Raw genomic sequence first — 11,722 nt, 5'->3', positions numbered from 1 at the left:
TTAAATTGTGGTTAACCTAGCTACATATGTAGGTAGTATGGTGCAAGAGAGCCTACTACGTATTGGGACACGCTGAGTGTTCAGCAGTCTGGGACTGTTAAAAACGGAAAAAAAACATACCCAACTGGCAAAAAGGAAGTGAGTGACAGTGCAGCTCTACAAGGCAGCGGGTTAAATATGTGCCTCATAGTAATATTGTCACTTCCTGTCAGAAAAAGCCTGTTGCCAAATGCCATTCTTTTCGTTCTCACACTTTCATAGCCTTCTCCGCAGTGAAGTTTCCTCTGCAGTGATTTGGGAGACTATAACAGCACCTCGGCTGACATGGCTAGCACTGCATTCATCCATCACTGTCGCAATTCGGCAGCAGTGAACATAACTGCAGCCCAAAAACTAAAGCTGCTGTCACAATTCTTAAAGTATCAGAAATCAGAGATACGAAGTAGTGTCTTATTACAGACCTCACCGAACACAAACGTATTAATATACTGCGGGTTCTTAGTTAGATGCATTTCCATTTGAACTGTGCTATAAATATGCTTAGAAGATAAAACACTGCCCTCATGTGTTAGAAAACATAAATGTCAATGGAGGAGTGTGGTATTTAGCAGCAAATCTGTAGAAGCAGGACTACAGTGTCCAAAAAATTATTTGCCCTTCATCTTCAAATTACATTAAGCATTTACTGAAAATATTTTTTTTTCTTAAACAGTAAGGGGACAATGTAACTGTGAAAATGTATTATTTAAATATTTATTTGAAAACTCCAGTTAAGTGCGGCACAGTGTTGCAGCAGGTAGTGTCTCAGTCAAACAGCTCCAGGGACCTGGAGACTGTAGGTTCAAGTCCTGCTCCGGGTGACTGTCTGTGAGGAGGGTGGTGTGTTCTCCCAGTGTCCATGTGGGTTTCCTCCGGGTGCTTCGGTTTCCTCCCACGGTCCAAAACCACCGGTTGGTAGGTGGATTGGTGACTCAAAAGTGTGTGTGTGTGAGAGTGAATGTATGTGTTGCCTTGTAAAAGGACTAGTGCCCCCTCCAGGGTGTATTCCTGCCTTGTGCCCAATGATTTCAGATAGGCTCTGGACCCACCGCGACCCTGAATTGGATAAGCGGTTACAATGAATGAATTAACTCTAGTTAACATGTGAATTAAAACGAAGACTCAGACCAAATCCATAGTCTGTGCAAGCAAAGTGCTTACCACTTTATGCCAAACTTCATAAAAGAATAGACAACAATTTGAAAATGAGCATTTCTCACACAAGATTGCAAATATTTGGGGTGTTTCACCATCTACCATACCATACGCACAGAGCTCCATCAATTCTACACAGAAACAACACTGATTTCTTTAGATCCAGCTTCATCTTAAGTTGTCTGAAAGAAAGTGGAAACCTGTGCAGTGGTCAGCTAAGTCCATTTCAGGCTGATGCCCTTATCCCAAGTTTTGGAGTAGAGTGCAGGCTTCAAATTCTAAAATTCTTTATATTTACTCTCAAGTTGATCATTGTAAACACTGTAAACATTTTTTTTGTACTTTTGTCAATACAGTTCAAGAGACTTAAATTAAGTGATTTGTGTTTTTAATTGCATTTTTGAAAGACTAAAAGAAATTTAGTTGCATCTGGTTGCCATTTTTAGAATTGTGTGCCATCTGTGGTATCATTTGCATAAAAAAAATAAAAAAAAAAAAATAAACTCCCAGTTACCCCGATTTAAAATATACTCAAAATGTCTTTTTATTTCAAATTTTAAAGCTGTGGTGATGAGCAATGAATGTGTGTTAGAGACAGAAGCACACAAACGAGAAAAGCACACAACACAAAGAAAATGAATACAACAAAAACCTGCCAAACCACAATTTGTAAATAAAATACAAAACAAACAAACATTTGGTAACATCACATCTTTCTCTGCCATTTCTGAACCCATCTCACCTCTCAAACCGGACAAAAGCACCATTGATTAAACAGCTTTTACTCTCAGTGAACGCTTCTTTTAGCTTCTCATCACATAACTGCACCCCACACAACACCTGCCTTGAATCCACTCCCCTCACAATGCAGTAGGCCCTTTGGTTACAGTGATCACAAGTTTTGATTCAAAAGCAACATGGAGAATGATATCATGAGCATTTGTAAGGCTGTGTGATTTGTGCTTTGACAGACAGTATAGGCAATTTGTTCAGTTTTGAATAAAGGTACATCTGCTTTACATTGCAGTAACTTGGAGGGAATGGCTGTAAATACACACAAGTATTAACATCAAGTCCTTAAATAATTGTAAACATATACATCTTTTGAGGTCTGTACATTGATCCTCTTTGCTTTTAAAAATAAAAAAGGTTACTGGAGCATTGTTCTGATATTTTTTGGAGTGGATTCATCATTCAGATGTTTTGTCGTGAATCTGGAACAAAGCAGAAAAAAATATATATATATACATATATACACACATACGTCAAAGTTTATTCTTAAATCGCCCAAAAGAAAAACATGCTATTAATCATTGTAATATACTGTTATCATAAATGACTGATACTCCTGTCTATAATCCTTCATGTAAAAACAAATGAAAGTGTCCTTTAAAATCACTATATATAAGAAAGTATTACCTAAATTTTATAATTCAATTGTTATATCTAATATTGTTCTTTTATTCTAATGTAAAATATATATTGACACATTAAGAGACAAATAAGTGTTCATCTAATGTGAATACAAGAATGTAAACTGAATGTTTGACTCCTTTGTTACAGTAATCCCATTGCAGTAATAAATTACTCTAAACAATGTTTTTGTTAAGAATACATTTTTTTTGCTATCATATCAAAATCAGTTATGTCTATTTTGTCTTCGACATTTAAGCACAACAGTCTTTTACAACACTGCATTGTCTCATTTATTGTCACAGTAAATGAGACAATTATAATTCTGCATAAAATCACTTTATATTAATATCCAATAATGTTTCCAGTGTTGGGATTTTGTACATTTTCTTTGGGACAATGACAACTTGTAAAATTACCTACTTCTGGTTGCCACATATTGTGCCTCATCCATCAGTAAAACTACAAACCATTTAGTAACTAGAGGTGCAAGGCTGAACCATCCAGTGAATGGCCAGACTAAATGCTACATAACAGACAACATAACATGAATAAATGCATTGACATTAAGGATGCATTAATTGTGCATTAAAATGCATTCATAGTTTAAGCAGCATAATTTCCATTTCAAATCCTTATACAGGAATGTAGTGAACAAAAATGTAACTGCCTCCGGGTAGACTCTGGACCCACCGTGCCCCTGAACTGGATAAGCTGTTACAGACGAATGAATAATGTATCTGTACATTACAGTGAATAGGGAGGGAGGGACTAGAGAGTGAACGTTTTTAAAATTTCTATATTTGAAAAAAAGTTTCCATAAGGACAAATCAAGGACATTGCTCTTTAAATATACAGTGGCAAATGTTTCCCATGTTCTAAAAGTGAATAAGTCCAGTGATGATGTGTGGTTAGTTTGCGTGCACAGAGCAAGTACTTACTTCAGGGCATTGAGGAGACCTTCAACATTATCAGCTGGCTGATCTTTCAGGACTTTTATGCATCCTTTCATCTGTGAGGAACAATGATGGGCACAGAAAAGGCATGAGAAATCACACGTTCAAAAGTTCATAAATACAGATTTATATAAATAAAAGACAGATAACATATCCACCCGTTAACTGAAATGGGTAAATGTTAAGGGTCAAGATTAGCACATCAGAATCTCAGAGAATCTCACATCAATTTTTGAGGACTTGGTAAAGGCACCATTGGGATGCACATGGTCGTAGAGAATGATTACTCCCACCATCACCCGCATGCAGAAGAGAAGCGTGTCTTCACTGTTGAACCGGCTCGTATACTCTCTACCAAAGAAAAACCATTTGGTGAAGTTCTTTCCGAGGTTCACAAATCTCTCAATTAAAGAATGTTTAGAGTGGGACATGGAGCCTTATTCAGAATAACACACTGACTGTACATTAAACACAAGAAGAGCAGTTGGAGACCACCACCAGCTCTGCCGAAACAAATACAGGTATTCAATAAATGCAGTGAGAAATGGAAAGTTAGCAAGGTACTCACGGTGTCTCTAGCATGACCTTGCACACACTGGCCATAGTGCTCAGACAGTCTGTGGTGTTCTCCAGGGGCAACGTCTTATTCTACAGGAGGGGGAAGGAGAAAGGGAAAAAAAAAGAAAAAAAAAGGAAGAGTTATGCTCCATATGCAAAACAGGATTCAGTATTTTCTCATAAATTTCCCCTAAAACAATGATAATTGATACAATGATAATCTTAAATATTTGTACATATGTTACCAGCGAGCCTACTACGAAAATGCTAAAGGAACATTTGGAAACCTTATCATTTGTTAAGAATGCATAGATTCACAAGGTGACCATAAAACATGTCCAGGACCCATGAAACAGATGTACTAATATTTATGCACATATACTGCAGATGCTAATTTAATTGGCCAGAACAGTGGTGATAAACTAAATCTGGTTGAAAGATCCCAATCACTAATGTCTGCAGTGGCCCTCCAAGAATCAAACTTCACACGACTGAGAAAAATATGATTCAGTGCAGTGCATTACCTCTGACACAAAGTTTGTTGTTGCTGTACTAAGAGTTTTCAGCATCGGTGTGGCCTCAGCGTAGAACAGAGACATTCTGTTTGCCATCTCATTGTTGACTTCATTTTCAATGTCCAACTACAAAACGGAGGAAAAGTCCAACTGAATGCATTGACTCCATTAAGATTAGCAAGAGAATTACATTACTTTTAAAAGCCTTACGTTCATGTTATTTATTCGGTTCCGGCTGATTGTCCTTCTGTAGTAGCTGAAGTCATTCTGGATGGCGGGAATTCTCATCTAAACAAGCAACAGAAAGTTTTCATCAGCATCTTTTTATTTATATTTAAAAGAGTAATCCCATCAATGTACTGAAATGTTCTATATTCAGTTGGAATTGTTACTAGATGTTAAATGTCTGGGGCCTTAAAAAAAAAAAAAAAAAAAAAACACCATTAGTATCGGTTGCACAAAACACCCCAAGTCTTTTCCTTAAGGTTTCCTTAAAGTGTTCACTTATGAATTACAATTTGTTTTATCCCTTAAGGAATCCCTTAAAGTTCATTAAACCGTTGCACAAGAACACCTTGGCAACCAAATTAAGGAAAACCTCTTAAGGTACCTCTGATACTGATACTGTCTTAACCGCAACATGGCTGAGAATGGCGATAAATGAACAAATCCCAAGAAGTGTTTTTCGCGACTGGGGCAACCCACTGGATACACTTAATGATGAGCAGCTAATTTTAAATGAAACACTTGATCGGCAGTCAATGCATGATTTGTTTAATCGTCTTGTGATGGATCACGCTACTCTTCGCAGCTGTGCTCTTCTTGCTGCAATGCAGTTAATGATATGCTACGGGATCCTTCCAGTCAGTAATAGCCGAGGTAGTTCATGGACACAAGTCAACAGTGTGCCGCATCATTCACAGAGTTTCAAACACCCTCGCCCATCTGCTGAAGGCTGTGAGCTGGTACAAGAGAGGCGATAACACAGTGAGTGCATCTAAACAACGGTTTCCATGGAAACAATAGAATGTTTTTTCTCCCATAAAAATCTGTTAGTACGTAAGGAAACCTTTAAGGGATACTGTGCCACACCCTTAAGTAAATCCCTCAGCTAAGGAGACATTAAGCCTTAAGAGTCATACTTAAGGGGAAAACTTAAGGTGTTTTGTGCAATTGACCCCTGGCTTTTGTGTTGGACGCAGAGTTAGGAGCACCTTGAGTTCATCGAATCGGAGAGTGAAATGCAAGATCTCAGCAAACTGCTTGGCGAGAGCTTGCTCCTTCTCCAGATGCTGAGTGGGAGTATACGGTGGACAGGTCAGGCACTCCAACAAACTCTTCAGTGCTTTCTCTGTGTGGATGAAAGGATGAAAACATCAGTCGGATGTAGCATATTCAGATTCAGGTTTGAATAGATGGCATTGCTGAGGTGCAGTGAATGTACCCAGTTTCAGTGAGAAGCCGTAGAACTTCTTCAGTCGGATGACAAGAGGACACACAGAGTTCCACGCTCTCTCCTGAAGTAGCAAGTCATTAGAGTTCTGTATCGCCTTAAAACAAATGAAAAAAGAAGGGATAGCTTTAAAAAGACCTCCTATATCAATTCATCATCAACTCAGTATTGAAATCTCAATTCCGTTTGCCATAAATAGAATAGCATTTTATCATCCATTACAGATATTATAAGCCTAATTATATTCCTTCAAAATCTCCCTTTAGTCTCACTGTTAACTTATTGATTTAATGCTTGTTAATGGCAATACAGGCAGTCAATTGACTGTGATTATGATATGATTAATGTATGAAAATGTTCAGTCTGCGAAGGAACTGTTGTCTTAGTTTCAGATTTTGTCTAATACTAATTAATATTTCAACAACACTTTGTTTAGAGAAGTAGAATCCACATCCATACATCTGCGTGTGTGTGTGTTTTAGACGTACATCTCGTATTTCTTGTCCTGCTCCTTTGTAAGCCTGCAAGCCTGACAGAATGCTCTCAGATTCCTGGAGCACGGCGTTCACTTGGTTCCACACGTCTCGCTCACAGTCTGTTGGCTGTGCGTCTAATATACACACACACGGGCAAATAGTTAAGACAGACTGACATGCAATTATCAGAAGGTAATAAGCTGAATATCATTCAAATAAACAAACAAAACTGCATTTATTTGTATTTTTTTTTTCATGAATCTTCTGTAATATTGGTTTAGAAATTCTAACTTACTTAATATTAATGTGCTACATTCCGTTTGGCTTCTGTTAAGTAAATATATGTTTCTAGATCAAGGTTATCCAGCTCTGGTCCAGGAGAGCCAGTGTCCAGTTTGGTAGTTTCAGTTTTCAGAAAAGGAATGTTCCGGCAGAATTCTTTTTACATGGGAGCTGAGGTGAATTAATTATACAACATTATATTCTAATGTTGCTGACTGATTACATGTTAAAACATCTCAATGTAAAGTATAAGAAACTGAAGTAGCAACTTTATTTATAAAAGATGTTCCATACAGGTTGATTATTTTAATTTAATCAATGTTTAATTTAGGAAACCTTCCAGCCAGCTGTCTTTGTTTGTCTTGGTTTTGGAGTCACATAAAATATGACAATACCTGCCAGGTCAATAAACAAAAGGACTTAAAGAAAGTAATTAAAACACATTTTCTATGGGATAGGATGGAACTCATCATTTACAAGAAAATGTGCATAAGAGTAAGGTAACTTTGGGTTATTTCTACAGTCAGTTTTATAGCCTGGAATAGCTGCTACTGGAGCGTGCAGTCGGCAAAAACAGCCAACAGGGCAGATTTGCATGAGACTAAAGTTACCAAGAAACAAAAGATAATATTTAAAATTACCCCACCTCCCCATACAGGGGAGAATTTGCAGTGGCCCTGAAGGTCATAAACCGAATTCAGAATTTGTGACAAAAATAAGAGAAATATATTTTTGCACATATACATTGCATTTAAAATGAATGGGAATGGATGCAGGTTCCAAAAACAACATTAATATTAACTTCCTGCATTACTTGCAAAATGTAAACAATGGAGCTGCCTCTATGATGTCAGGAGGACTAGTCTGGCACAAAGACCATCACGATCACCACAGTTACCACAGCAGGTATTGTAATGATTCGATATGTCTGATTAGCTCCGTCTGTCCAAACAGGTTTGTAAAAATATTTTTTAAAAAACAACCCACAGTTCCCACATACATTACTCCCATCTGTGCATACAGATGTGCTAAATCTGGCAACAGGGAATTTACAGATGTATTCAATCATGTATTTGGGACAGAGAATCATTAAACTGTGTTGGACACTGACCCTCTAGGGTTCAAGACCCTTGGTCTAGAAATATGGCCTCATCCACTCAGTATTTTCTGAATACAAAATTAAAGCGGAAAAGAAATCAACACCACATCTAACAAATATGACTGGCACCTGCATTAGTGTTAGGAGTTAAAGGCTTGGTAGGTTGGGGATTTTAGAAAAAAAAAGGACTTGATAAAAGATGCCATGCAAACTGAAAAGGGGGAGGGGGGGACAAGATCTGTAGATACGTAATGAGCGCATCATTGTGCAGATTCAGCCGTGCATTACAGTACATACAGCCAGTTATCAGCAGATTAAAGACAAACTGTTAGTCACAAATCAATGAGCTGCTCATTCATTATATGAAGCAGCCAAAAAAAAACAAAAAAAAACCCACTAATGCTCAAAAGGCATTAGTGCAAGGACGTTTGCATTTATCTTTTGTACTGGACTATAAGAATTTGCATGTGAAAAAACACTTGCAAAACCACAGAACAGCTGAACTAGTTTGCAATCTTTGAATTTGAAGGGGGTAAAAAGTATTTGCATATGCAAATGCCCTTGGAAAATCCAACAACCTTTTCAAATATTTTTTTCCCATAGGAATTTACAAGAATTTGAAAAGAGCCAACATATAAAACTAAAATTTCAACAAAAATTACTTCTTAAGATTAAACATTAGTATGAATGGCTGGATAGGGCATTATATGTGAAAGCATGTTAATGCACGTTTGCACTGTGATGAGCAGATTTACACACAGCTACACACAACTGGAACATTGACACATGCAGAGTGTTAGTAGGCAGTGGGAAGGACACAGAGACCCAGCCAGGCAAAAGCTCTGCTCACTTTCAAAGTCAAGGAAAAAGTTTGGCCCCTGATCAAGTTCTGTGCAAGTGAGCACTTTTAAAAGATTCCCCATTTGGTTTCTGGAAAAGAAGAGCAAGAGGAGACAGAGAAAAATAAAGAGAAAGAGAGAGAGGTGTTGCATGTCATGAACAGTAAAAATCACAGGGTTATTTTGGTCTGAGCTCAATGCCGCAGAAGCGCCAGGCTCACATTAAACTGCATTTTTCTTGGTGAACACCTGGTCCTGAACTGAACCCCTGAATTTGAGAACTGAGACAGTGGGATATTCTGCAGTATAAAAAAAATGTATGGATTTGTTATTTTTATTCCACCAGTGTTAACCAAGAAAAACAGAGAGGTAATGTCTGCCATAAGAGTGTTCAGATGGGGCAGTCCAGTTTTTCCATCTGTGGAGGAAACAGATCAGTGGTTAAATGCTTCATCCTCTGACTCCACCTCCACTCCAACTTACTTTCAAAGTCCAGGAAAAAATGTGGATAGTTCTCTATTTCTCTTGTAAGGACTTTTAGAAGATTACCCATTCCAGCAAACCTGATCAAGATATAAATGATAAAAAAATAAATAAATGAAACAAATACAAAACAAAATAAATTTCCAACAGCATATAAACAAAGCCGCCACCATTGAATATTACACTCACATATGACGGGGATTTGGCTGAATAAAGTATTTGGAGATTTTTGTAGGTTTCATACCTTGTAACCCATATAAAACCGGTTAGACCCACATATAAAAATACTATCAATATTTATGAATGATATGAATTTATGATTATAAAAACAAAATGTGATGTGATGTAAACATTACCATATTTCCCAGTATTTTTGAATAGTACCATGTTACATCCTAGTAAACAAGACTTTTGAATATAAGATTATAATTGACAAGTCTGAATTAGTGGGTGTAAACATTTAGTAGTCCAGTAGAGGGCACCACTGCCAAGTAATACATAATAATGTTGTACAGCTAAGTTACATGTATTTTCCAGTGCTCAATAGCTATACTACTAAATTGAAACCTATGATTACCAATGTTGATACTGCTGATCAAAATTTAACTGGATCACATACAGTTTGGTAATATCATTATTTGGGGTTATTCATTATGGTAAACATGAAAACGTGTACACTACACTGTACAGACTAAATGGAACGTATGGACCAGTTCTGCAGGTCTAAATTTACAATTAAATTACAATTCAGTCATTTGAAGTTGAGTTGATGTAGTACAAGTAACAAAGTGCAAAAGTCAGAGACCACAAGTGTGCAGGACCTGCTAGACCATCAAAATTCACAATCAGAAAAACAGTACAAAAAAAACAGTAGGTTGGAAAACAAAATAAAGAAATTAAAAAAAATATACACGTGTTTCAAGATATGCTTTATACTGCGAGAATCTCAACTCTGTGGGTCTGAAAGGATGTGTAATTTACATGTACTTACTTGTAAAGTGAGTCCAACTAGCATTAATTATAGAACCGGAAAAAAAGCTGAAATAAAGGAAAAAGTCTGGACATATACTAAACACTGATATTTATTTCATTCTTGATGATAATTGTGTTCTGGCGTGTTTTTTCCCCTCATGCTATATGACACGAAAATAATGGTCTCTGATATTTGCACAGTGTTCATGCTGAGGAAACCTGCTAGATGTATTGTTATGAAGCTGAAAGTTCAGGTGATTTACAGCATTTTTACTCAGCAGAATGAACACGTGAAAGCGTGTGTATAAAACTGAATTATGAGATGGAAAGAGGAAAAACGGCTGATCTGTAGAGAGGGGGACATTTGATGAATTTGACACTGAAGGTGCACGTTTGCAAAAGAGGATGTGAAGATAACAGTATTTCTTTTGTTTGTGGTTAACCATGTTACAATGGGCGCTGCAGATTCAAAAACACTTCCTGTCACACCTTTGCTACTCCAGCTGCCAGAACAACTCTGCAAAACAAGTGAGAAAGCATTACAGACCAAACATGTCTGTGAATTTAAAAAGCCCTGTGTCTGTTAGACTAGCAGACCCTGCAATCAAGGTCTATTAGTTACACTAAAGGAAGTGTAAAGGTGCCATGCTGAGCAGGGCAAATGTGTTCTAGGACACATGTGGACATTCAGCCAAAACCAGACACACTCATGTTGAAAGGCGTGCTTATAATCAAGCGTGCCCATGAATGAAAACACGCACAAGCCTCAAGTACTTGACCTGTCTTTAATGAGGTGAGCATGTGGAATGAAAGACCATGGCAGGTTGTTCGTGAGGGCTATTAATCTTAAACGTGTTCCTCGAGTCTGACAGCATTCACAATATGCCCTTCATATGGTCACTGGAGCTATCAAGCTACTAATGGTCATGGAATTCCAGTGTGTTTAAATGGTTCATTAGGTGTTATTCGTGTGATACATCTGAGGACGTGGAAAGTTGGTGAGGGGTTGTTATTCAAAACAACTTCCTGTTTTGTGTAACTAGGCCAGGGGTGTCCGAACTGTCTTGGTGAGGCAAGGTCCAAAACAGTATACGAATAAGAAAAGTAGCTGGGGTTCAGTGTGTTATGATGGTCAGGACCCTCACAAGACCACCACAGAGTAGGTATTATTTGGTTGTGTGTTGGTATGTGTTCCGATAGTACGAGTGGATTAGACACAGTGGTGCATCTGGAGTTTTTAAAGCCCTCAATGTCACTGCTGGACTGAGAACAGTTAGGGAACTGAGCTTGTAATTGGAAGTTTGCCTGTTCGATCCCCAGAGCTGGCAGTTCATGACTGAAGGGCCCTTGAGCAAGGTGCCGAACCCCCAACTGCTCCCTGGGCGCTGTGGCTATGGCTGCCCACTGCTCTGGGCATGTGTACTCACTGCCCCCAAGTGTTCACTAGTGTGTGTGTAAAAGTGCGTTTCACTGCACCGACTG

The 11,722-nt window shown here is 37.9% G+C and overlaps 1 protein-coding gene across 2 annotated transcripts in view; it reads right to left on the bottom strand.

Moving 5' to 3' along the window:
* Nucleotides 1-774: 774 nt before the first annotated feature.
* The window catches only part of fam49a (family with sequence similarity 49 member A), a 37,406-nt gene continuing 26,458 nt past the window's right edge, over nt 775-11,722 (bottom strand). Inside the window, exons 3-12 of one of the 2 annotated variants that reach the window (XM_066677373.1) lie at nt 8,797-8,876; nt 6,578-6,699; nt 6,081-6,186; nt 5,851-5,987; nt 4,847-4,924; nt 4,646-4,762; nt 4,132-4,211; nt 3,788-3,914; nt 3,549-3,619; nt 775-2,408 (exon numbers count right to left, since the gene is read on the bottom strand). In XM_066677373.1, coding sequence (XP_066533470.1) covers nt 2,345-2,408; nt 3,549-3,619; nt 3,788-3,914; nt 4,132-4,211; nt 4,646-4,762; nt 4,847-4,924; nt 5,851-5,987; nt 6,081-6,186; nt 6,578-6,699; nt 8,797-8,869 — 975 coding nt within the window. In that variant the 5' untranslated portion in view covers nt 8,870-8,876 and the 3' untranslated portion in view covers nt 775-2,344. Of the gene's footprint in view, nt 2,409-3,548; nt 3,620-3,787; nt 3,915-4,131; nt 4,212-4,645; nt 4,763-4,846; nt 4,925-5,850; nt 5,988-6,080; nt 6,187-6,577; nt 6,700-8,796; nt 8,877-9,268; nt 9,349-11,722 lie in introns of both variants that reach the window. The other variant, XM_066677374.1, reaches the window with a different exon arrangement.

The sequence above is a fragment of the Hoplias malabaricus genome, chromosome 7 (genome assembly GCF_029633855.1).
Source record: "Hoplias malabaricus isolate fHopMal1 chromosome 7, fHopMal1.hap1, whole genome shotgun sequence".
Taxonomy (NCBI): domain Eukaryota; kingdom Metazoa; phylum Chordata; class Actinopteri; order Characiformes; family Erythrinidae; genus Hoplias; species Hoplias malabaricus.
This window is presented reverse-complemented; position numbering and strand designations above follow the sequence as displayed.